The 26,737-nt window shown below is 38.1% G+C and overlaps 1 protein-coding gene across 1 annotated transcript; it reads left to right on the top strand.

Annotated features, from left to right (window-relative positions):
- The first annotated feature begins 4,824 nt into the window (after positions 1-4,824).
- LOC110222262 (cell surface glycoprotein CD200 receptor 1-like) lies at positions 4,825-26,138 on the top strand. The gene is given in 7 exon segments (XM_078146139.1): positions 4,825-4,959; positions 6,273-6,561; positions 6,706-6,931; positions 6,933-6,955; positions 7,580-7,685; positions 10,299-10,344; positions 26,034-26,138. Coding segments are annotated over 7 exon segments (930 nt in total).
- The last annotated feature ends 599 nt before the right edge of the window (positions 26,139-26,737 follow it).

Raw genomic sequence — 26,737 nt, 5'->3', positions numbered from 1 at the left:
AAATACTTCCTTAAAAATTAGAATGGAACAATTGGAAGCTAGTGAGTTTATGAGAAATCAAGATGTAGAACAAAACCTAAAGAGTAAATAAATAGAAGACAATGTGAAATATCTCATTGGAAAAACAACTGACCTGGAAAATAGATCCAGGAGAGAGAATTTAAAAATTATTGGACTATCTGAAAGCCATGACTAAAAAAAAAGGGCCTAGATGTCATCTTTCAAGAAATTATCAAGGAAAACTGCCATGATATTCTAGAACTGGAGGGTAAAATAGAAATTGAAAGAATCCACTAATCACCTCCTGAAAGAGGTCCCCAAAGAAAAACTCTTTAGGAATATTGTAGCCAAATTCCAGAGTTCCCAGGTCAAGGAGAAAATATTGCAAGCAGCCAGAAACACACAATTCAAATATTGTAGAAACACAATCAGGATAACATAGGACTTAGCAGCTTCTACATTAAGGGACCAGAGGTCTTGGAATATGATATTCTGGAGGGCAAAGGAGATAGGATTACAGCCAAGAATCACCTACCCAGCAAAACTGAGTATAATCCTTCAAGGGGAAAATGGACATTCAGTGAAATACAGGACTTTCAAACATTCTTGATGAAAAGGCCAGAGCTGAACAGAAAATTTGGCTTTCAAATACAAGATTCAAGAGAAGCATGAAGAGGTAAACAGGAAAGAGAAATCATGAGGGACTTATTAAGGTTGAACTGTTTAAGTTCCTACATGGAAAGATGATATTTATAACTCATGAGACCTTTGCCACTATTAGAGTAGTTGGAGGGAAAAAAATTATATGTATAGATAGATTGAAAGAGGGCACAGGGTGAGTTGAAGATGAATGGGTGATAACTGGAGAATAAAATTCAGGGGTAAGAGAGGATTATACTGGGAGAAGGGGAAAGGGAGAGGTAGAATGAGGTAAATGATCTCACATAAAACAGACAAGAAAAGACTTTTACAGTGGAGGGGAAGTGGGGGAAGGTGAGAGGGAATGAGTGAATCTTATTCTCATAGGATTTGGCTTAAGGAGGGAATAACATACACACTCAGTTGGATATGGAAAGCTATCTTACCCTACAGGAAAATAGGGGGGAAGGGGATAAGAGAGTGGGGGGGGATGAAAGAGGGGAGGGCAGATTCGGGGAGAAGGCAATGAGAAGCAAACACTTCTGAGGAGGGACAGGGTTAAAAGAGAGAATGAATAAATGGGGGCCAGGATAGGATGAAGGGAAATATACTTAGTTTTTCACAACATGACTACTATGGAAGTGTTTTGCATGATTACACAAGTATAACCTGTATTGAGTTGCTTAACTTCTCAATGAGGGTGGGTGGGGAGGGAGGGAGGGAGCAAATTTGGAACCCAAAGTTTTAAAAACAAATGTTAAAAAATTGTTTTCACATGCAACTGGGAAATAAGATATACAGGCAATGGGGTATAGAAATCTATCCTGCCCTACATGAAAATAGAAGAGTAAGTAAATAAGAGAAGAGGGGTGAGATAAAAGGGAGGGCAGATTAGGGGAAAGGGTGTTCAGAATGCATGCTGTCTTGGGGTGGGGGAGGGAGTAGATGTGGAGAAAATTTGGAACTCAAAATCTTGTGGAAGTGAATGTTGAAAACTAAAAATAAATTAACGAATCTAAAAAAAAAAAGAAAACCGCAGTCAACATTATCTATGTTTTATTATATCTTCATTTATTTTGTTAAATATTTCTGAATTATATGTGTATGTTTCTCAATTTAATGCCTTGCTGCAGCAATGGGTTAATTGGACACCTTTGCTCTAAATATAGCCCTCTCAATAAGTCGTCATAAGGCCTTTGCTTGAAGACTTCAGTGAGAGAACCTACCAACTCTAACTGATATCTCTTTTTGTGTTTTGTTTTAATGGTTACTGTAGGTAGTATGGAGAAAAAACTATCAGACTGTGTGTTTGGCCAAACTACCTCCCATTGTGCTATAGATTGAATAATAAAACATGACTCAGCTACCTCCATCCTTCTGAGGCAATGACTCTTTACTCCTCCCTCACTCTTGAGCTATCTTCAACCCACAAATGTTGCACCCAATATTCAACATGAACATTCCAGGCCAGCTTTCCTATATGGACAGACTATATGCCATTGGTCTATTCAAGCAGCACAGAATGCTGCTGATTGGCTATATAATCTAAACAGGCTTGGAAAAGCTGTCTAAATTGTACCTTAGGAAGCTGAGGCTGCTACCAGCCAGAACAATCTTCCTTAGCATGCTAATAAAGATTTCTCTTTTCAATTTTGCCCCTCAAGTTGTTTGATTACCAGTCAGGGGATCCTGCTGATGGGTGAAATTTTCCCTGGGCTAAGAACCCAGGCTGAGAAAAGTCCTACAAAAGTAGCTTTTCCTTTGGCCTGTATTAATCCACTTTGCAGTCTCAAGGAACAGAAACACAGCTGTATTTTCCCTTAGTTCCCTCCCTCTGTGATTACCCCCATTTATCCAGTATATATATTGTTTGTGCTTTACTATTGTTTGCATGTTTTCTCCCTCAATATACCGTGGGCTCCTTGAGATCACGGACTGTTTTTATTTTGGGGGTGGGGCATTTCTTTGCATCCCCAGTGCTTAGCACAATGCTTGACACCTAGCAGACACTTAAATGCTAGTTAACCGACTGACTCTAAACTAACAACAAGGCTTATTAATAGCATATAAGCCACCAGTGGATACTTACTTGTACAAAAAGAATACAGGGGGACCTCTCATCTATCTGTGGGTCTCAATGTTAGTCTGATTACAGGAAATGAGGCCTCACACCAGCATGATACAGGAAATTGCCAATCCATACTATAAAACATTCAACCTGACCCTAAGCTGTTAGTGTTGTGTGGATTTATGCTGAGGTCTAAAATAGTTTTTTTTTTAAAAATAGTATTTTATCCCCCCCTCCCAATTACAGGTCAAAACAATTTTAAACATTCATTTCTTAAAATTTTGAGTTCCAAATTCTTTCCCTCCTTTCTCCTTCCCGTCCCTTAATCCTCCCTGAAAAGGTAAGCAATCTGACATAGGTTATACATGTGCAATTATGTAAAACACTTCCGTAGTAGTCATTTTGTGAAAGAAAACTCAAACAAAAACAACAAAAAGAACGAAAGTGAAAAATAATATGATTTGGTCTGCATTCATCATCCAATATTTCTGTTGTTGTATACCTGTTTCTGTTTACTTCATTTTGCATCTTTTCAAATAGAAAGAGGGCTGCTAAAAACTACATAAAATCCCTGCTAGTCTATGCTGACCAAGTTTTTAAATCTTTCCAGGTTTTTCTGAAATCATCTTGCTCATAATTTCTTACAGCACAATAGTATTCCATCACAATCATATACCACAACTTGTTCAGCCATTCCCCAACTAATAGACATCCCCTCAATTTCTCCTCCTCCTCCTCCTTCTTCATGCTCAGGGTTAAGTGACTTGCCCAGGGTTACATAGCTAGTAAGTGTCTGAGGCTGAATTTCAACTCAGACCCTCCTGACTTCAGGGCTAGTATTCTATCCACTTCACCACCTAATTGCCCCTTGCATCCACTCAATTCCCAATTCTTTTCCACCACAAAAAAGAGCTAATAAAACATTTTTCTACAAATAGGTCCTTTTGATAAAAGTTTTTAGAGCCTTTTTGCACAATGCTTGGCACACAGAAGATGCTTAATAAATGTTAATCGAATTGAATCAGATAAGACCACAAGTACTTCTGAACCCACCACCCATGGATAGGATAGGTAAGGATAAACATCAGATGGCAGGGTTTCCTTTTTGTCAGAGCTTACACTCAAGTATTCATCAATCATTCTAGCTGATTGTGTCTAGTGTACTCCTCCTCTTCCATCCAGGGCAGGAATTCTTAAGTGTGTGTGTGTGTGTGGTGTGTGTGTGTGTGTGTGTGTGTGCCAAACACCCCTTTGGCAGTTTGGTGGAGCCTCTGGACCCCTTCTCAGAAGAATATTTATGAATAATTGAAGGAAATATTAAATTTCAGTTAGAGATTAGTGAAAATAAATTAAATTACAGGTTAAGAACACCTGCTTTAGGGGATGGGGTCTAGTTTCACCAGCCTATATTTGCATTTTTGTAACTTTCACCAATTTTTCTCTGTTCTTCCCTCAGGGGCCTACTAGAAATTTAAGTCTTTTTTCACATGAAAGCCTTTCAAATACTTGAAGACAGCTATCATGCCCCTTTTTAAGTTTTCTCTCCTCTAAGCTAAACATCTTTAGCTCTTTCAAGAAACAAAGGTCATAGGAGGTCTAGGATTTGCAGCTGGAAGGGATCTGAGAGAATATTAATCCAACCTCCAAGTTTGTAGCTAAGGAATCTGAGGCACAGTCAGGTGAAATGATTGCTCAGGGTCGCATAACTAAACTAAGTCTCAGACCAAGATTTTCCAACTCAAAATCCAGTATTCCTCCCATCACACTATGAGTTAAATGAAGTAAATCCACTTATTGAAAACCATATTGTTTTCATGAGACTAGGCAAGAATCTTTAGTTTCTAAACTGAGCTCTGTGATAAAAGGTAATTTTTGCTTAAAGCCAAGGGCAGAAACTGGAAGCTGTGGTTGCCAAGTCTGACCACTAATTCCCTTGTCTATGTCTCTCCCTTCAGAAATTTTCCTTTCTGGGTTTTGATGTTTTTGGCTTGTATTTATATTTCCTGCAGGGGAAGTGATGTTCAGAGTTAGTGACTTTCCTAAGAGAAACACATTTTTTATGTCATCTGGTGGAAACAGGTATCTCCATGTGCACCGATGTATCAATTTTTCCCTCTATGCCCCATTTACCTGAAGGATACACTGTGGAATCTTCAGCCCATGGACCTAGCAGTTCAGCCCTGGATGAGGAGCAGACCCATCTGTACTCCATTAACTTTAATATCACCACAGCTGGTAATGTATTTCCTGATGCAGCAGCTAAAGCTGAAAGATGGAAGCATAAGGTCATTGGAACAAAAAAAAAACTGGCTGAACTCAAAAGCGAGATAGGTTGTCTAAGGACCCACATCATTGAGTGTTGTGTGTGTGTGTGTAACAGATACAAATATCAAAACATCCCTTTGTATGACGTTTTGTCTTATGTCAAATCCATTCCTGTGGCACACACATATTGCTTCATGAGACAGGGTGAAATTCAGGACAGCAGTGGTTCTTTGTGAGTCAGATGCATTTAGATGTTGAGGGGAGAACAAGGGTTATTGGTCTATTAAGATGATCAGGTCATGCAGGGTTAGCCTCCCCTCAAATCCTTCTTGCTCTAAAGCAGGGGTTTTTTTAAAACTTTTTTTTTGAGGGGGTCATTAACCCTTTCGGCAGTCCAAGGGGACCTATGGATCCTTTCAAAATATTTTTAGATATTTCAAATAAAATACATAGTTACACAGGAAACTATTTATTCTGATCGGTCATCAAAATGAAAAAACAATCATAGACCTCCCAGATTAAACACCCCATTAGAGTCTAAAGAGAAGGATACTATGAGTTAGACACACTTTTCAACGGAAGTTCTCTTCTAGAAATTAAAAATACTTTCTTTTTTAACTGAGGAGATAGTGAAGGCTAAAGTCACCCCCTAATCTCTGCTACCAAGGGCCCTGGTTTTAGATAACATATTCCCTGCATCTTGGGGAGAAACCAATGTTACCTCCTCACTCTAGAGGTACTAGATGAGATACTTAGGTTGATTTCTGAAGCTGGCTCTAATGGTTTTAGTATGATACACGCTCTATACATGATTGTCTTTTATCACCAGATTAGGGATAGGGAACAGAGACTAGACCTGTAATTTTATCAGTACAGGGAAATTCCAGGTGAGGGACCTCCCTTTAGCAAAGCAGGGTGCCATCTTCTTTGCAACTTATAATTTAAGAGAGCTGCCTAGAGCACTGAGAGGTGAATGTGAAGGGTCCAGGATTACTTAGAAAGACAGTATGTGTCTTGGGCAGAATTTGAACCCAGGTCTTCCTGGCTTTGAGGCTGATTCTTCCTACACAAAAGTGCACTGAGGTAGAATAGCTAATTCTGGGATTTAGTCTCATATTTATCTATCTCAGAGTATTAATGTTTCTTGTTACAAATGGGAAATATTAGAAATAGAAGTGTTAATTATTAGGAATCACCTTAAAATAAGGTAACTATGGATGAAATTGGCATGTGGATATTTTTTAAATGATTTTTTAATTATTTTTATGTCTACTTGACTCTTCAGTGTCTGTACAGGTAGACCAAGACTGTCTTCTCCTGCTATACTTACTCAATGAAGAATCTTATAATGGCAATATGGAAAACATTTCCCAAAGACAAAATTCTCTGTCTCATGGCCTACAGATTAGATAAGAATGAAACCAAGGAAATAAACTGCTCTAATGAGAGGATAACCTGGGAATCTAGACCTGATCAGAATCTTGCCCTTCAGATAGACCAAGTGACCATTGAAGATGATGGTTATTACACGTGCATTGTTGTAACACCTGATGGGAATTTCCAGTCTGGCCATCAGCTCAGTGTATTAGGTAAGGAACAGTTTCTGTTAGTCTGTTATTGATAAATAGATCCAGGAAAAAAATGACAAGTAGCCATTTCAATCTACCACCCCTCTCTTATGCTAAGAAAAAAAAATATATATATATATATATATTCCATCTCATCCTCTGCAGTGCCTCCTGAGATATCCTTGTCTGTGGATGGGAACAGGACTGCCACTTGTGAAGCTTCTGCTGGGAAGCTGGCTGCCCAGATCTCTTGGGTCCCAGAGGGATATTGCTTCAGTGTGAATGAAACTCATGGCAGCAGGACAGTGACTGTGAAAAGTATATGTCACTGGAATGGACTCAATGAAACTAAGGTGACCTGCTCCATTTCCCATTTGACTGGGAACAAGTCCGTCCATAGAACTTCTACCCAGTTGTAAGTAGCTCTTCTCTCTTATAGTTCTTGCTTTGATCCTCAATATTTTATCCCAGAAGGAAGACAATAAGGAAAAGCCTTGGGCAGATCAGAGAATTTAATAACTTGTCATTCCATGATTATCCTAAAACACACATAAGAAACTCTAAGACATTTTGCCTATGTCTGAAATATGAAATGACTCTCCTCCCTCCCTCTACTCCAGTCTGTTTTAAGAGAATGTTCTGATTTCTCCACCCACCCCCAGCCCTAGTGGAGCACTGGTTAAATGCTATACATTTTCTGTCTTATTTTCACATTTTTTTTCTTCATGGAAATATTTGTAATTGTGCTTTAAGGGAAATTTTACCATAAGAGCCTAAAAATTATGAATAATAATAATCACTAGCATTTATATAGCACTCACTATAGGCCAGAATTATTATCTCATTTGATTCTTACAACCATCCTGAAGGTAGGTGCTATTATTATCTCTATTATTATTCCTTTCATCTCTGATCACCTTATATGTTTCTTGGATCTCTTATATGAATGATATTATCTAAAATAAGAGGAACATCCTATATACTAGAATTGTGACTGTATCAGGAGACATTAAAAACATCCTTGTGTTCATATTTCAAGGTATCAACCATTTCACAACATTGTCACTCTACATCAGCCTCTGTGTTCTCTTGAGCATAATGACCATCATGGGATTCATCCTTATTTGGAAGGCTTTTTGCCACAGGTTGGTTGTTTAATATGGATTATGGGCCCCCAAATGATCTATTACTCTGGAAAATTAATAGTTGTCAAGTCTGTCATCTAGAGGAGGTTAGGTTTTCCCAAGTCCTGGTGACATAGACCTACTGGTGGAAACCCACTTGCCTGCTTTTCCAGATTGACCATATGACTCCTGTTCATAGTGAACCATTTATTGATTGGAATACAAACAGCTGAGTTTCTCAATTCTCCCCTCATTTTGAGATTTCATTAACTCTTATTTACTTTAGTTAGGCAAAGGAAAAGGAATGTTGGAGCTTTACAATAATTGTTGTTGTTGTTCAGTTGTTCAGTTTTGTCTGGCTTTGTGACCCCATGGACTTGGGTTTTCTTGGCAAAGTTACTGGACTGCTTTGCCACTTTGTTCTCCAGTGTGTCCCATTTTACAGATGAGGAACTGAGGCCAAATAGAGGTGAAATGTTTCAGTGGTGTGATCGTTTTTACTTTCTGCATAGGGAACATTTTAAAAAAACTTTCTTCTGCAAGGACAACATCCAGAGACAATGGAAGAAATGAGTAATCATAAAATCTTGGGAGGGACATTTTTTAGAGGTCACCTGGATCGGCCTCCCACCCAAAGCCACAATCTTCCTCCAAGCATCCCTGGCAGATAGTGTTCTAGCCTCTTCTCGAGCACTTCCAGTGACATGGAGCTCATTATTTTTGAAATTTAGCATGCTGGGCACTCCCCTCAGAACAGCTACCCCAAGTTTGATGCACCCAGAACATCTGCATTTGTTCAAAATGACAGCTTGCAAGCATCTACTGATTTGTTTAATTTTTCTCTCTAATCAGTCACAGGACACAATATTTCAAATCAAAAGCATTTAATAAAATAACATAGTAAGAAGACTTACAGTAGAACCTTTTCTTCATAAGTCTAGAGTGCATTTTCCCCAAAATATACATGTCATCAGTGGGGATAATGAGCATGCATAAAGATCATATGATGTGTGAAAAAAGAATATTTCTCTCATATTTCACAACTAATTATTGTATTAGGACCAAAGTTTTTCCTCTTTTCTACTTCCTTATTCAGAAACCAATCAGTGTGGGAAATCTCTCTTAGAAATTTACCCAGGCCAAGATCTAATCAGACAGCAAAAAAATTCTAATTTTAGGCCAATGGGTGCATTCCTGCTCATTGTGTTTGCTCAGACAAGTCTGGGGAAAGGTTGAGATTTCCTATTATCAAGACAGGTGATATGGAAATTGTGTCTCTTTGACTAAGAATTGAGTGACTTAAATTGAGTGACATACCCCAAGAGAGCCCACCTTCCATTGTGTTAATCAATTAGAGTTGAGTAGGCACCCCTCGGGAACACCTCCTCTTCTGAGGGCATATAAACTGTGACCCCACTAGCATTAGGAGTCTTTGGTCTGAGAGAGATGGCCAAATGACCATCCTTTTATTAATAACCTGCTGGCCTTATTAATAAAATGATTAAATTACCCAGAAACTATGTCCCTCAAACCTTTTTAAACATCACACATGTATGAAGGGTCCACACATGAGGAATATGTATGGAGGAACAATTCATACTCCCAATGCTACAGGATTCCTAATGTCTTTGAGTGATATCACCATTCTGCTTTTACTGTGCCTGGTCTCATCTGTCTCTTGGGCCTTGCCACTACCTTCTGGGCTCATTTTTTTCAGGTCTAGCCAAGACATCTCAGATTTAGTCTTGTAGGTCATAGTGTCTAGAACCCTGACATAAAGGCCCAAAGGCCCTACCCTGTGCAAACTAGTTAGTTTTTCCTTAACAGATATTGAAACCATCCTTGGGCCAGGGGATTAACACTCAAACCATACATGTAGCTTCCTGGTGTCTTAAGAACAAAAGCCAATACACAAGAAGTCAGGAGCTCCTCACCCAGGCTTCTGATCAGTAGACCAGCATGGGAGAGTAAGGGAAGCTGTCCTTCTTTAGCTGAGGAAATCTCCTTTTGCTAACTCTTAGATGATTTACAAGTGTCTTATTTTGTTCCAATCTGCCCCTTAAAAGTTGACCAGAAAGTTGACCAGATTCAGGCCTAACCTACAGTAGGTGGACTGATAGGTCTTCAGTGTTGACTACCCAACTAACAAAAATCAGGCAGCATGTTGCCAGGCTAAAATTACATCTTTCCTTTTCCTTTTTTAATCTCTGGGATCTCCAAGCTGTCTATTAAAAATAACTTTCTAGTTTAGACTAAGATGCTCAGACGTTCCCAAGGTAATCGCTGGTTTAGCATCCAAAGGAATTTTAATCAGGATAAAAGGTAGGCTAAAGAATCCAGGTCGCTGGTCTCTACTCATATAGTCTACATTCCTGTATTTATCAGACATGTCTTCCACTGGCAAAGCCCTATTGTGTTAATGCTATTATTTTTGTCAAAACAATAAAAAACCTCATGCTGCTCATTCCATTTTTGAATGGTAAAAAGTTCTTGCTTTTATTTCACTGCTTTCCTGAATGTAGAGTGTTACCCTCTATTATTATCATCACGACTATCTGCAATACCAATGAAGAAATGGGTTTTGTATTCTCCCCTCTTTAAATCACTTTTCATTGTCTTTTTTTTTTTTGGCAGAAACTGTGAGTCCCAAAGGACAAGGTCTACTCCAAATGTTAATATGGTAAGATAAAGAGAGGGATGATTGTTGTCAAAATCAGAGTGTGTGCCTTCTAGGTTTTTGTCAATTTGGGCTGTGATTTAGTGTTTGTGCAACATTATTGCCCTGGCTGACACTGCCTGAAGGCCAGTCCCTCCTGCAGGATTCTCCAATACCCCTGACCCCCAAGGGGATTCAGGGTCACCCAGTCTCTGTTATTGGTTCCAGCAGATTGTACTCCCTCAATTTTAGAGGGTTCCCTGCTTTCCAGTTCCATTTATCTTGGCAGCTAGTTGGAACAATAGATAGAGCACTGGGCCTGGAGTCAGGAAGAACTGAGTTTAAATCCAACCTCAGCCAATTAATAGCTGTATGACACTGGGCAAGTCATTAAAACTATTTGCGTCAACTTCCTCAAGTGTTAAATGAAGATAATAAGTAGGTGCTATATAAAAGCAAGATATTATTTAACCATTTAATTTAAGTCACATTAGCTTTTACAATGGAATATTTACTTCATTGGTATAATAAGAACAAATATACAAACATCCCTCCAACACATGGGAGGCATAATTCCCTTCCTACACTGCCTCTGTCTCTGGGGAGGGCAGGAGGTCAGTTCATGGTATAACTCAGTTCCTACGCAGCGTTGTCTCAAAAAATTCCAAATGTAAAACCCTTCTTGGGTTTGAATACTAGGATCTCTGGTTTCTCAGGGCTTCTGAATGTCCTGATAGCATCATGTAACTTGGAGTCTTGTTTCCAAGGTTGTTATGATTTGGATCTGGGATCTCCATGTCTTAGAACTGAAAAGAACAAATAAAAGACCATACCAAAACCCCAAGCCCATTTCTTTTTTTAAAATTTTATTGATTTATTTTGATTTTTCAATAATCACTTCCATATGCTTTTGAGTTAAAAATTTTTCTTCCCCTTCCTCCCTACCACCCTCCCCAAGACAATGCACAATCTGATATAGGCTATACATTTACATTCCTATTAAACATTTTTTCACATTAGTGGTGTTATAAGTAAAAATTAAAACCAATAGGAGGAACTATCAGAAAGAGGAAACAAAACTCAACTGAAGAGAAAAAAATAGCAATTCAACTTTCATAGTTCTTTCTTTGGATGTGGATAGCATTTTCCATCAAGAGGCCTCTGGAGATTTCTTGGATCCTTGTATTGCTGGGAAGGGTTAAGTTTATCAATATTAGTCATCACACAACATGACTGTTACTGTGTATAATGTTCTCTTGGTTCTGCTCATTTCACTCAGCATCAGACCAAACAACTCTTTCCAGGTTTTTCTGAAGTCAGCCTGTTCATCATTTCTTATAGCACAAGAGTATTCCATCACATTCATATACCACAACTTGCTCAGCCATTCCCCGATTTATGGGCATCCTCTCAATTTCCAATTCTTTGCCACCACAAAAAGAGCTGCCAAGTCCATTTCTTAAGGCCACAGGGGTTAAAAGGGTGGAAGGAAAGGTTGGGGAAAGTAATCCTTTGCTTCACTCAGCTCAATTCAGGCTGCTTGTGCTGTGAGTGAACAGGACTTTCACCTCACCTTGAACACTGTCAGAAAGAGAGAAATTCTCACAGTCTGGTAGTTTTAAAGACACAGCTTATTCCAACTACATGGTCAATAGGGAGAGGCTGTTGCCATCCACATGGTAGGAGAACAAATAAGGTCATCTTCTAGAAGCATATCCATGGTGTCTCCCAGTGGGTACCTCCATGTTAGGCAGAGGGTTATGCAGTGTGGGCATTAACAAAGTAATGTACTGTTATGCTTATTTCTTATGGGGTTAAGTTGCACGAGGCCAATATTTTGCCAGATGATAATAAGCCTGAGTCCTTTATTCAAGACTGAAGCTTGGGATCTACAGTGTCCATAAGGGGCAGCAACACTGACAAAACACTTTCCCTCTCAGATAGAGCTACATTTGCCTAAAATGCAAGGTTCTCTTTGTACAAAATCATACCTATGTAACTTTTGGCTGACCAGTCTTACATTTGTCTACATAGCAATTATTTGAAGAAAGGGAAACTTGAGAGAGGGAGGTCACTGATCAGTCATTGGAAAGGGGGGCTTTGAATATTTGATATGATTTCTTGTTTCTCATGATCATGTTTTTTCCTTTGATTTACCTGGATGGAAGGAAGAGGAACCTTATGCAAATTACATGAAGATTGTATACTGTGGAAATGAAAGTAAAAATTGACTTTGAGGATACCACATGAAGACCTGAATCCTGATCACTCTTTCTTTAATCCTGTCAGCTAACTGAACAAGGATTTGGGGAGGAAAGAGTGGTATTGACAGTAATATTTCCAAATTGTCCAGAATTCTCCTTCCTACCTCCTTGCACCTCCCTAAGCAGAGTGATGTAATTTTGAATTCATTCCACTGTGCATTATTTGCTTCATGGACTCTGAGTGGTAGAGAATTTGTGATAATTAACTGGCATCTTTCTTGAGTATCTAAAGTGGAACCCTAAAGCTTATAGTATTAATCAGTGTTTGTTGTGCATTTAATCATTTAACATTCTGCTTGTGCTCTGGCTAACCAATATGTACAGTAATTAAATTTTGATAGCTCATATCTTAGGGTTTGGGGGCTAGCTTTTTTTTTCTCTTCCCTACTTATTTATTCTATCTTTTTTTTTTTAACTGGGATAATTGACTTTTTTGTCCCATGTAGTTTCATTTATGGTTTCTTGAAATAGAGCCTTATAAAACCAGGCTTTGATAAAACCCATTGGGATTCAAATGGAACTACTTGACCATGCCTTAAACCTAAATCACTCTGGCTCTCACTGATTGGCCAATAACAGGTCACAGCTTAAGCTTCACTTAGTCATTGTTTGCATTCTGATGGCTAAGAGCAAGCTAAATAGCAACTGTTTCTGCTCTGGCCAGAAACACTGAGGGTCTTCTCCTTTCAAGTTTTTTTTTTCTTGAGTAGGTAAACTAGGTCATCTTTTGCCTCATTTCTTACCTAGCCTTAAATCACTAAATGGGTGTTACCTCAGGCAAACTGAGACCTTGCAAAGATCTTAGCTTAAAAATGTCAAGGTCTCCCACTGTAACTGAGGTCATCTCCAGTCCTCCTGACCTATGTTTTGCTACTGGATGCTGGAGGAGAAAGTGAGGCTGATGACTTTGCACAGCCCTGCTTCACTTAAATTCAATTCACTCAAAAGTCATGAAATCACCTTCCCTGATATCATAGTCCTCTTCAAGAATGAAGGACAAACAATAACAATAACAATGACAGATCATAGTTATCTTTCCTTGTTTTGACCATGCTAGGCAGGAACACCTCAGAAAGCAATTTTATCAGTTTTTGAGGGTGGCCAAAGCATTTTGTACTTTGAGATACATTAGAATACAAAAGTCATCTGCAACCATTCACAAGTCTGCCTAGGGTACAAACAACTATAAAGATCTTTTTTTTTTTTAGCATCTTTGTGGAATTATATCAGAGAAGTCATGGGTCATGTTTACTGTAAATATTTTTTCCTTTTAGACTAAATACATGTTTGAACTCTTCCACTGAATAGTTCAAGGATTATTCATATTTTCTTTCTATGTCTAGTATGTATATATGTATATCGTTCATTCTTTCTAGGGTTTTCATCTTCTGCTATTCTGAGGAAGGTTTTTTTTTTTCTCTTCAAAATGACCTTCCTAAGGATTCTGTCAGGTTTGGTTGCAATATTATCAGTTTCTCCTGTGGGAATACCTTTTTACCAACATTTAGTTTTTGAACTGTGGGCTATAATTATGCTGGGGTAGCTGGAGTTTTTCCCCAGGGCACCAAATTTTAGAAGGTGCTGACAACACTTGTCTCTATCAGCATATAGAAATGACTTAGCTTAATATCTAGTAAATAAACACAATCATTTTTAAAAGGAAAGGAGCTAGACAGTAAGAGAAATTGATGTTATACTATTATGTTAACTAATTATTAATTTGTGATCCACCCTTTTCTGCCTATTTCTGTTAAGACCCAATTCCTGAAAAGGTCAATCAGGGTGTGGCTGAGTGATGAGATTACTTCAAACCCTGAATGCCACCCCCCACACACACACATGCTTGTTAACAAGAGAACCTTTTATCTTCCAGTCCTGTGATCTTCAGGATCAGTTGGCCAGACCCATAGGCACTACCCAAGAATTAGTATAAATGAACATCTTCTCTGCCTGATCCTTCAAGGATCTTTCGAATGCTAGCTATAGGGTTTAGCTCCCTGGAAGGACTTGCCAGGACCCCAATTCTGTAGGGTCTTCTCTATTACCAGATTAGTGGCTACTAAAATCCAGTTGTGTATTCCTCTTTCAAAGGGAATAGAGTCATTGTCAAATCAGGCAAATTGGTGTTCATTAGGAGGCAGATCTGTACAGGTGTGGGTCTCTTGGGCCATCAGAAGAGGCAGTTATAAGGTTTGGACTAGAAGCCTCAGCTTCTGGTGAGATTACCATTAATACAATTTTAATTTATTTTCAGGGCCACATTTTCTACCTCCTACCTCTTCCCCCCCCTTTTTTTTGGCTAGGCATTGGGGTTAAGTGACTTGCCCAGGGTCACACAGCTAGGAAGTGTTATGTGTCTGAGGCCACATTTGAACTCAGGTCCTCCTGAATTCAGGGCTGGTGCTCTATCCACTATGCCACCTAGCTGCCCCTCTTTTTTTTTTTAGGCAATTGGGGTTAAGTGACTTGCCCAGGGTCACACAGCTAGTAAGTGTCAAGTGTTTGGTCTGAGGCCGGATTTGAACTCAGGTCCTCCTGACTTCAGGGCTGATGCTCAATCCACTGTGCCACCTAGCTTCCCCAATCTTGATTCTGTTTTTTTTAACTAGGCAACGGGGTTAAGTGACTTGCCCAGGGTCACACAGCTAGTAAGTGTTATGTGGCAGCTATTGAGACAGCAAGAAAAACAAAACCTGTGTTGCAAAATGTATTGTCAAGCAAGATAAATTCCCATTTTACCACCCATTTGTAAGAGGCATTAACACAGGAGAGACCTGATAAAGTGTGATTTTGATGCACCACATCCATTTAGCAAAAAAGGCCTCTTGTGTTCTGCCCATCTTGTTAGAAGGACCAGCTTGCATCAACCAACTCATAATAGATAGCTCTGGAGAAAAGGCAATTTTCTGACCCATCATCTGTTCAGTAGCAACTATGGTTCACATACAGGCAAGCAACTGATTTTCAAGAGTGCTGTAATAAGTAGCTGCTTTGGGGAGCTTGGAGCTCCAGAAACTTGTTGGTTGTTTATTCTGGCTACTTCATGGTACCCACTAAAGGCTCCACTCAACCTTGTCTTTATGGACAGAGACTTTCAGAAACATTGGCCTTGCAGGATCATAAGGGCCCAAGAGGAGAGACTGTTGGACAGTCTGCTTTATATTTTCCAGGGTTGTAGTCTGTTCTGTCTGCCTCTCCCTTTAAAAGGAGCAGACAAAAGTGTGACTCGGTAAATGGGCTCCATCAGGTTACCCAAGTGGGGGACGTGGGCTCTCTAAAACCTGCAGCTCTACTTGATCTCAACTCCACAGATCAAGATGTGCCTCTCGGGGATAAGCTTATCTCTAAAACTCAGCACCTTCCCACCTCCCACACCATTCTGATTGGAGGACTGGAGAGAAGAGCATTTAACTCCACCCAAAGCCTTCCTTTATAGAGGGCAGAACCTGGACTTTGCAGCCCACTACATTTTTCCATCTGCAGCTCAACCTCTGCTGGTCTCAGATCCATGGAATGAGATGCCCTTGTGTTGAGTACTCCCTTGAGTCCTTCTCCCCTTCTCTCCCTTTCCAGTTTCCTTTTTTGTGTTGTCTTCTCCCAATAGAATGTAAGCTCCCTGAGGATAGGGATTGTCTTTCTTTTTCTTATTTGCATCCCCAGCATTTTGCACAGTGCCTGGCACATAGTAGGTACTTAATAAATGTTAATTGTGTTGTGTTGTATTGTATTCTCTTGGGTTCCTTCTTAGATTGTGAGGAAATCAGTATCATATTCTGGACTATGCCCGAATCCATATTTGACTGAGTGAGCTGGACACTAAATTTTCTTAGGGCTAATTTCCCACCCCTTATCTTTCACATAGGCCTTTGTGTAGGCTTTGAGAGAAATGATTATTTCTCTCTCTAATTAATAATAAATTATTGTATTAGGACCAGGATTTTTTTCAGAAGCTTGGAGGTTGTTTAGTCTCTGAATGACATTGCTGATAATGAGATTTAATTAACTTTCTTAACAATTTTAAGTCACCCCAACCAGGTGGGGAAGCCCATTGTGTTCTACTCAGGTCTGGGTGAAGGTAAATTCTTTGATTAAATTGCCCAAGGCTGGGGGTAATTTAGAAGTAAATGACTAGCTCCTAGCACCTCATTTAGGTCTACCTCTCTATTATAATAATCATTCTCTCTCATTACTTATTAACCAATCAAAGTTGACTACCACCCTCAGGAACACCCACCCTCCCAAGGGCATATAAGGGTTGAGTGGTTTCCATGAGGGGTCTTTGGCATTTGAGACTGTCACTGACCCCTTTCATTAATTATATACTAGCATTATTAATAAAATGATTAATTACTCAGAAATAATGTCTCTTGAATTTTTTAGACACCATAGCTTCTACTACTCTGACCTCATCTGGCACAGTCAAGATAATTTCATCAAAGTAGTATGCAGTCAATGTAGTGATATACATCAATATGCTCAGGAAGGAAGGCTTCTTTCAGGTCTTTGACCACTATGATGTGGCAGTATGAGGGAGAGTTAAGGTAGCTCTGGGGGAAGGACAGTAAAGGTATACTGGACTCCTTCCCAGGTGAAAGCAAGCTATTTCTGACTAGTCTCATCCAATACTCTTCTCATAACATTAAACTGAGTGATTTGCTCAGGTTTAGACAGTTAAAGTCAGAAGCAAGATTCAAACTCAGGTATCTCCTAACTTAAGGATAGGAACTTTTGGTGTCAAACTCAAATAGAAATGGATCCCTCTGGGCTGCATATTAACTTAGAAAACCACAAATTATCATTATCAAGGTTGTGTTTTTATTTATTTTTAAAAAATTTCTTGATTACATTTTAATCTGATTGTAGTTGGATTTGTTGCAGGCAGTGTGTTTGATACCTTTGTTCAATTGATTGGGAACCTAGATGACAGAGTAAAGGTAGGATATCACCTGAACCCTCCCAAATGCCCCTTCAAACAACTTTAAAATAATACCTCCAAACAAATTCTGGAGTGTCAGAACTGACAAAAGGATGGAATGAAACAATTTTCCAGCCTAGGACAACTTAGAAGGTCAGAAGGAAAGGTCTGGCTCACTGATGTGAGAGTGGAGCACAGTCCAGCATAGGCAGCCTCAGTGCAGGCCATGCCCAGCAAAGCAGCAGCAGGCCTTGGGGAAAACTGAGTTAGCTGCTGTGGCTTCCAGATGGAAGGAAGTTGGGCAACTGATCAGAAAGAGACTGTGGGGGACCCTTTGCTGGCACTGGGTTCAGGACTCTGTTGCATTGCTCACACATGGTTCTGGGTTGCAGTGCCAGGGCGAGGAGGAGCACTACCAGCAGCAGGGACCCTGGTCATAGTTCCAGAATGGAAGAGAGTGCTTGTGCATGCTCACAGACCAGTGGATAGGCTAGAAGAACAATGACTACAGCCATCATCAGATCAGACTACCTTGGAACAACTGAAAACTTACAGACCCCCAGAACTAGCTCTAAAAACAATAGCATGAAAAATCTGAAGTTTGGTATAGTGCCCCCTTCACCAGAGGAACAGAACCCATCTTTAACATAAAGTTAAAAGTTAAGAAATATGCTTGGAAAATGAACAAACAACAACAACAAAAGAACCTGACCGTAGAAAGTTGCTATGGTGACTGGGAAGATCAAAACACAAACTCAGACCCTGAAATCAAAGCAGCTACATGCAAAGCCTCAAAGAAAAATGTGAATTGGTCTATGGTTGCAAAAATAATCCTTAGAAGAGCTCCAAAAGGATTTTAAAAATTAAACAAGAGAGGCAGACTAAAAAATTGTGAAAAGAAATGAGAATGATTCAAGAAAATTATGGAAAAAGAAGATACCTCTGCTCTACACAGCGCTGCCTCTCAGTTCAGAGCATTTTTTAAAAAAAGATCTAATTTATTTAGTTTGTGAGACGATATAACAAAGTATCTAGTTTCCCTTCCCATCTGAATGAACGCATCCTTTCTGTACTTTGTGAGATTAATATATTCGGAGTCAGCTTGGTTCAATTAGCAGGAAACAACACCATTATCTCTATTTGATTATGTCAAAGAACAACATAAGAAACAAAAATGTTCAAGTTATGACCAATTAAAATTTCTAAATGAATGATATAGTATAGTCAAATCAATTCACTAAATACTTATTAACATCTAGGATATAAAGACAAAAATGAAACACTTCTTGCTGACAAGAAGTCTAAATTCTGTTGGCTGGATACAACATATAAAAGAAATAAATACAAAGTAATTTTAGAAGAGTGAGAGAACACAAAAGATTCTGTTTCAAACTCGCAATTGTTGCTGCCCACATCCAGAGAAAGAACTATGGAGTCTGAATGCAGATCAAAGCATACTATTTTCACTTTTTTTTTGTTTTTTCCTTCTCATGATTTTTCCCTTTTGTTCTGATTCTTCTTTCACAACATGACTAATATGGAAATATATTCAATATGATCATACATGTATAGCCTATATCAGATTGCTTACCATCTTTGGGAGGGAAGTGTGAAGAGGGGAATGGGGAGGGAGGGAGAGAAGAAAAAAATTTGGAACTCAAAATCTTATAAAAGTTAATGTTGAAAACTATCTTTACATGTAAAAAAATTTCATTATTAATTATTATTTAAATTATTAAATTATTATTAAATTAATTTAGTTATTAATTAAACAATAAAATATTAAGGGGGAAAAAACAAAGTTGCATTTGTAAACCTACATTATTAAAGAAAAATTCAGTCCAGATATTTATTGCACAATTTAACTGATCACCACAGAACAGATGAAACAGAAAATGAACAGGAAGCCTAAGCCAATCTCTTCCTTGTATCTTCAGCACATGACTTAATCTACTACACTTATTGTTCTAATGAGTCGCTAAATGAAATCTCTAACCCAAGTTGCAAATCGGGCAGGAAACAAAGAGAAGTGAATGAAGAAGGATATATTGATCCAGAGGAAGAAAGTCTATAGAAATACAGAACTCAGGTATAGAATTGTGAGAAGACTGGCCCTCTTCGAGAGCAAAGGATGAGCAATAATCTGGGAAGACGAGATTACTGAGAAACTCACCCCGATCTGTAACTAAGTGAACTTAGAGTGGAAAACGTAAGAGTGTAGATAACTTAGGTAGGAAAGACGATCCAAATGACCTCTTTTGGAAAGGCTTCTACTTTTAGGGTACTGACCATCATTGGGATCATACTAGCTGATAAGTCCAATGTAAGGGCATAAGCCCTGATATTCATTATAATATCAATTATTCTTTGTATATGAAATTGACACTACTTAACCCTCTCAAAGTGTACTTGGAATTGTAATTCTAATTGTAGTGACGGACCTGAACCAATGTTTTCACATCTCTCTTGGTCTACCTTTTGACAAATGGCACTCCTTTATAACAAAACTTGCCAGGATTAAAGGTGCAGTCTGTAGAACAGAGCAAAACTATGTAGCCCTCTATTATTCCCATTATTAAGATGAGTAAACTGAGATGCAATAATGCCGAAGTGGCAAAAGTGATGAAAATGCTCCCCTTTGCCCCAAGAATCCTTGGTTTATGTTTTTCAGCATTATTTTATGCTTGGATACATTTGAGCTGGTTTTTGAAAGATGAGCAAGATTTTCAAATCAGAGGTGGGGGCATAGAGAATATTCTAGTCATTAGGAATGTGGTGAGCAAAAGAAAGAAATGGAAAAGCACATGAAGGAAGGGAAGGACTAGCTTGTCTTAAGCATAGTACATATGTAGAGTAGATTTATGATGAAAGGATGGAAAGGAAAAGAGATACCAGGTCGTGGAGGCTCAGGAATATGGAGTCTATTGCAAAAGCAATAGAGATTCTTAAAAGGGATTTGAGCAGGAAAGTGCCATGACCAGCTGTGTAATTTTTGTCTTTATAGCATCACCAGCAGTTAGCACACTGCCTTAGTCATAGTAGGTATTGAATAACTTTGTTCACATAAACTGATTTGACAGAGTCCTAGAGATCTGTCAGGAATATCTTCAGGAAATAGTCTTGGAAGATCATATTATGGATATATCTTTTTGCTTATCCTGAAGCACAAAACCATCATAGATGGATTTCTCAGTGGTATAATATACAACAGTAGTATAACACAAAGTATAATAGACCTTAGGAGTTGCTTGATAACATAGTTGAAGTTACTAAGAGACACCCTTAAGCAATATACAATGTATAGGCTCACCTTCATGGCATAGGTGAAACATCAAGACACAGTGACCCCCATAGAGCAGAGATCATTCAGGGACTTTGGTATTTACTGAACTGGCCTTTGGCTTCTCTGAAAGGAAGATTTTTACCTGGACCTTTCACCTTTCCTTTCTCCTTTTCTTTCCCCTTTCCTTATTCTTTTCCCCTGCTCGGCCCCTCCTCTCCCCTCTCCTCCCTCCCTCCCCTCCCCTCCCCTCCCCTCCCCTTCTCCCCCCTTCCCCTTCTCCCCTCTCCTCCTCTTGCCCTCTCCTCTCCTCTCCCCTCCCCTCCCCTCCCTTTCCTTTATGCCCATGAGATCCAGATGTGTTGCATTTTCCACATGATTTTCTCACTTGTTTCAGACCTTTGACTTTTGACATTCCACAGACCCCTAGGAAGTAACCTGGCTTCATTTTTTTCAATTTACACTTGCTCGTCTCCAAACTTGGACCCCACCTTCTCTGACCTGGGGAATTAACTAATCATGTGCTGGTTCTGCCTCAGTTGGGATGCAACAGTGTGAAAGACTAGAGTGAAGTTTGGGGAATATAAGGTTCAATAGGTAGGAGATGTTGGCTTTTCCATTTCCCTCAATCCTTTTCTCTCTTTGCTTTCATTATCTTCTCTCCTCTTTTACTTCAACCATTTGAATGTAAGGGATATCCACAAATAAGGTGTTTATCACTCAAGAAGAACTTGCACATCTATCCCTAATCTCTCTGCTTAGTTCTAGTTCCATATTTTCAAGTATTTCCTACATATTTTCATTTAGTTGTGCCACCATTAACTTCAAACTCAACATGTCTAGAAATGCACTCATCATTTTCCATCCCAAACTCACTTCCCTTCCTCACTTCTCTGTTTTTGCAAATAATTCTATTAGTCACTCAGGCTCAAAAGTTTTAGTAATCTCTCTAGCCCTCTATATCCAGTCTAAGTCAATTAATTTTTTAAAATGAGATTTTATTTAATAAATTTAAATAAAAATAAATAAAAAAATTTAAAAGATAAGTTTTTATTGCTGTCTTCTGTATTTTATATTGTAATAGTTATCCCTAGTATTCTTCCCCCTCCCTCACTCAGAGTCATTCCATGTAACAAATATTATTTTTAAGAGAGAAAAAATCAGCACCAGCAATCGATACATTGAAAAAGTCCAAAAACACATGTGCGATGTGCAAGACCTTTGAACCTTCTATCTTCATGAAGGAGTGGATTAGGGGTGTGGGTTGTCCTTTCATATCTCTTCATTCAAGTCTTGTATCTTTGTAATTTTGTTACATATACTTTTGATTTTTTGATGTGCAGGGGTTCTTTTCATTAATATTAGTAATTAGTGTGTATATTGTTTTCTTCACTCTGCTTACTTCATTCTACAGAAGTTCTTATAGATCTTTCTATACTTCTCTGAATTTATTACATTACGAATTTTTTCCAGTACAGGGACATTCCACTATACTCACATACCACAATTTGTTTAGCCATTTTCCAATTGATGGGTGTCTGTTTTATTTCTAATTCTTAGCTATCACAAAAAGTGCTGATATAAATATTTTGGAGTATATGGGGACTTTTTTCTTATGAATAGTTTATTTGGTTTATAAGACTAGCAAACAAGTCTCCGGTTCAAAGGGTATGGATATTTTAGTCACTTTATTTATGTAATTCCAAATTGCTCTCCAAAATGGTTATACCATTTCACAGCTCCACTAACAATATACTAGTGTGCCTATCATTCCACAACCCCACCAACATGAACTATTTGTGATTTTTTTTTTTTGCCCAATTTGCTCTGGTCAGGCAAAACCTCAGGGTTTTTTTGATTTGCCTTTCGTTTATTATTTGTAATTCGGAGCATTCTTTCATGTGGCTGTGAATACTTTGCAATTCATTTCCTTTGATAATTTGTCTATTGGAGAATGACTAATGGCTTTTGGTATGTATACGTATATGTACATACATATATACACATACATATAGAAATTGTTTATATATCTTGGGTATATAAGCTTTATCAGAGAAATTTGGTGCAAACAGTTTTTCCATTTGACCTCTTCCCTTCTTATTATAGGTTCATTAATTTTGTCTGTGCAGAAGCTTTCAGTTTCATGTAATCAAAGTTATCTATTTAATCTTTTGTCATTGTCTCTATTTTTTGTTTGGTTAAGACTCCACCTCCTACCCTGTGAGAATTATATAATCTGGTGGGTACAGAATAGTCTTGTATTGTTTTGTTTGTTTGTTTAATAGTTTTTAAAAATTATTTATTTTATTTTTAATTTATGGAATAAAAACAAGCATTTCCATAACATAGTACAATAAAAAATGATTGCATATAAAATTGCAAATCTATTATGTACAACTTGCTAAATATATAATAAAGTTATCATATAAATTTCATTTTTTTATTCTCTCCCCCCGAGGGGGAGGCTACCTTTTTATATGTGTTTATATGTGGTGTGTGTGTGTGTGTGTGTGTGTGTGTGTGTGTGTGAATGTGCATGTGCACGTGTGTATAAAATCATTCTATATACACTTCTATTTGTCAGTTCTTTCTCTGGATAAAGACAGTATCTTCCTTCATATGTCCTTTGTAATTAATTTGGGTGTTTAAAGTAGTAAAAATGACTTATTTGCTCAAAGTTGTTCTTTAAACAATATTGCTGTTACTGTATATAATGTTCTCTTGATTTGCTCTTCATAATTTCGTGCTACCTATGTTTTTCTAAGATCATGAAGCTCATCATTTCATTTCTTTTTTTTTTGAACTTATCATTTCTTATAGCACAGTAGTATTCCATCACAATCACATACCACAACTTGTTCAGCCATTCCCCAGTTGATGGGCATCCCCACAATTTTTTATTCTTTGCCAGAGCAGAGAAAGCTGCTACAAATATTTTAGAATATATAGGTTCTTTGCCTTTTCCCTAACCTTCTTTGGAAATAGACCTAGTAGTGCTATTGCTGGGTCAAAGGGTATAGGCAGTTTAATAACTCTTTGTGCATAATTCCAGATGCTCTCCAAATGGTTGGATGAATTCACAATTCCACCAACAATAAATTGGAGTCCCAATTTTTCCACATTCCCTCCAACATTTGTTGCTTTCTCCTTCAGTCATTTTAGCTAATCTGATAGGCATAAAATGGTATCTCACAGTTGTTTTAATTTGCAGATTTAGAGCATTTTTTCATATGACTACAAATTGTTTTGATTTCTTCTTTGGAAAACTGCCTCTTCATATCCTTTGGCCATTAATCAATTGGGGAATGATTCATATTCTTATGTATTTTACAAAATTCTTTATATAATTAAGACAGAAGACCTTTATTTGAAAAACTGTCTATAAAATTTCTCCCCTAATTTTCTGCTTTCCTTGTGATCTTGGCTATATTTTTTATTTGTATAAAACTTTTAAAATTTAATTTAATAGAAATTATCCATTTTGCAACACACTCTACTCTCTATCTCTTGTTTTAACAATACAAAATCCTCCTTCTGTCTTCCATTTATAAGATAATTTCCCTCATTCTTCCTCTCCCTTCCTCCTTCTTCAGATTCACCTGTCTTTCTCACTCTTCTATTCTTCTTTTGAAATTAACCCAATATAATAGAATCACATTCATACTCTCTAAGTAGACCCCCTCTAACAGCCCTAGTGATGATATGATTCTGAGAGGTTGCAGGTATCATCTTCTCATATAGGAATGTAAACAGTTTGACCTTGTTAAATCTCTTATGATTTGTCATGCATATTTATCTTTTTATGCTTCTCTTAACTCTTGTGTTTAAACTCCAAATTTTCTTTTAACCTATGTTCTTTTCATCAGTAATGCTTGAAAGGTCTCTATTTCAGCAAATATCAATCCCCCCTCTCAATAGCATTATTCTCATTTTTGCTGAATACATTATTTTTTGTTGTAATCCTAGCTCTTTGCCTTCTAAAATATCACATTTCAAGATCTCCACTCCTTTAACATGGTAGCTGCTAAATCGTGTGTCATCCCGATTTGGTTCCATGGTATTTGAATCCTTTACTTATGGTTACTTTCAGTTATTTTCTCCTTGACCTGAGAGCTCTCGATTTTGAATGGAATATTCCCAGGAGTTTTCATTTTGGGATTTCTTTCAGGAAATGACTGGTGGGTTCTTTCAATGGACCCTTTGCCCTTTGGTTCTAAGACATCTGGGTAGTTTTCCTTTATAATTTCTCAAAAAATTGTGTCAAGGCTCTTTTTTTTTTTTGGAGGGGGTTGTTGTTGCTGTTGTTCCTGACTTTCAAGAAGTCTAATGACATTTAAATTATTACCTTGATTGATTTTCCATGTCAGTTGTTTTCCCTATATTTCACATTTTCTTTATTTTTTCAGTCTTTGGACTTTGTTTTATTGTTTCTTGGTGTTCTATAGAGTCATAAGCTTTTACTCAGCCAATTCTAATTTTTAGAATTTTTTTTTCTTCAGTGAAGTTTTATACCTTATTTACCATTTGCTTACTTCTATCAGGGAGAACTCTTTCACAGGAGGATTAACAAGGCATAGACATGTCTTTGTACTTTGATAGCTCCTCAGTACGTAATTACCTGGCCTTTCTGTTATGGGAAAATCATTTGATGGGGTATTAACTTCCCCTCCCCCACAACTCATTTTGAGATTTATGTGAAGTGATCATTTCATGAGTATTTAAGTTCATAGAGCTGAGAGGTAGACAGAAGCAAGGTGTTGTTGCCTTGGCATAGCCTTAAACTGGGAGAAATAGCTTTGGACTGCCTCGCTTTTCTCTCACTGCAGTCCCCCCCGCCCCCTGGCATTTATATAAATGAATTGAATTTTAAAGTAAAGAGGGAGACTGAGGGCACATTTTGTGGACTTTGAGATGTTTCCTAAGATATGTTTTCATGAGAGTAATTGGCAGCTATATTTCAAAAATAGTCTAAAAGTTATAAAACTTTTTTTTACTCAAGAATGATGTATCAATGAGTATTTTCCACCTTTTTTTTGGTCACTAGTTTTTTTAAAATACATTTCTTGAAATGAATTGAATTTAAAATCAAAAGAGGCAATTGAGGGCACATTTTGTGGACTTGAGATGTTTCTTAGAGCTGTATCTCATTTCATTACATCATTGGCAGCTACATTCTAAAAATAGTTTGAAGATTATGAAAACAAGTTTTTTTTAATTGAAAAAGATGTTTCAATGCGTATTTCTCCCCTTTCAGAATATAAAAGCACACAAGCAGCAACTCAAGTTCCACCAAGCAACGAGTCAACTGGACAGGTGTCACAGCAATGCCCCACCAATGGTAATGTTGTTTACTCAGTAATTATGGTTGTGAGGGGCACACATGGATAATGTAGGCCTCCAACATGGCAGGGCCCCTTATCCCTTCTCTTTTCAAGAAGTCCACATGCTGCTGCTCTCCTGGGCACGGTGTCTGTGCTGGAGGATAGGGCACTCACTTTGTCTTCCTGTTATTCCTTTTCCCAGCTCAACTCTCAGCTACCCAGGCTACTTTTCCTTGAAGATGCTTCCTGCCCTTCTCTTTTCCATGCTTGTATCTGCTGGATATGGTGTCTCCTATTGGGCAATTAGCTCTGATGCAAGACTCCATGGCTTGGAAGTTTGGGTTGGTGGGGGGAGGATTTCTCTCTCCTCCAATTCCTTCTTTCTCCTTCCACCTCTTCTTCCTCTTTCTCTCCCCGGCATGGCGAATCTGATGGTCAGCTGCCCTTTTCACTTTATCAAAGAGAACTCCTAGAGGAAGGTTAATAGTATCTGAACATGGCTTTGCACTTCCTTTAATGCCTTCACACCTCATTACCTGATTTATCAACTGTGCTGGGGGAATAATTTGGAAAAGTCTCAACTCATCTCTCTCCCACAACTTAATCTGAGATTTTCTTCAGTGTTCATTCCATGAAT

This window comes from Phascolarctos cinereus, unplaced genomic scaffold (assembly GCF_003287225.1).
Source record: "Phascolarctos cinereus isolate Bilbo 61053 unplaced genomic scaffold, phaCin_HiC Scaffold_726;HRSCAF=1367, whole genome shotgun sequence".
Classification (NCBI taxonomy): Eukaryota; Metazoa; Chordata; class Mammalia; order Diprotodontia; family Phascolarctidae; genus Phascolarctos; species Phascolarctos cinereus.
The sequence above is the reverse complement of the archived record's forward strand: the minus strand, read 5'-3'. Positions and strand labels throughout refer to the sequence as shown.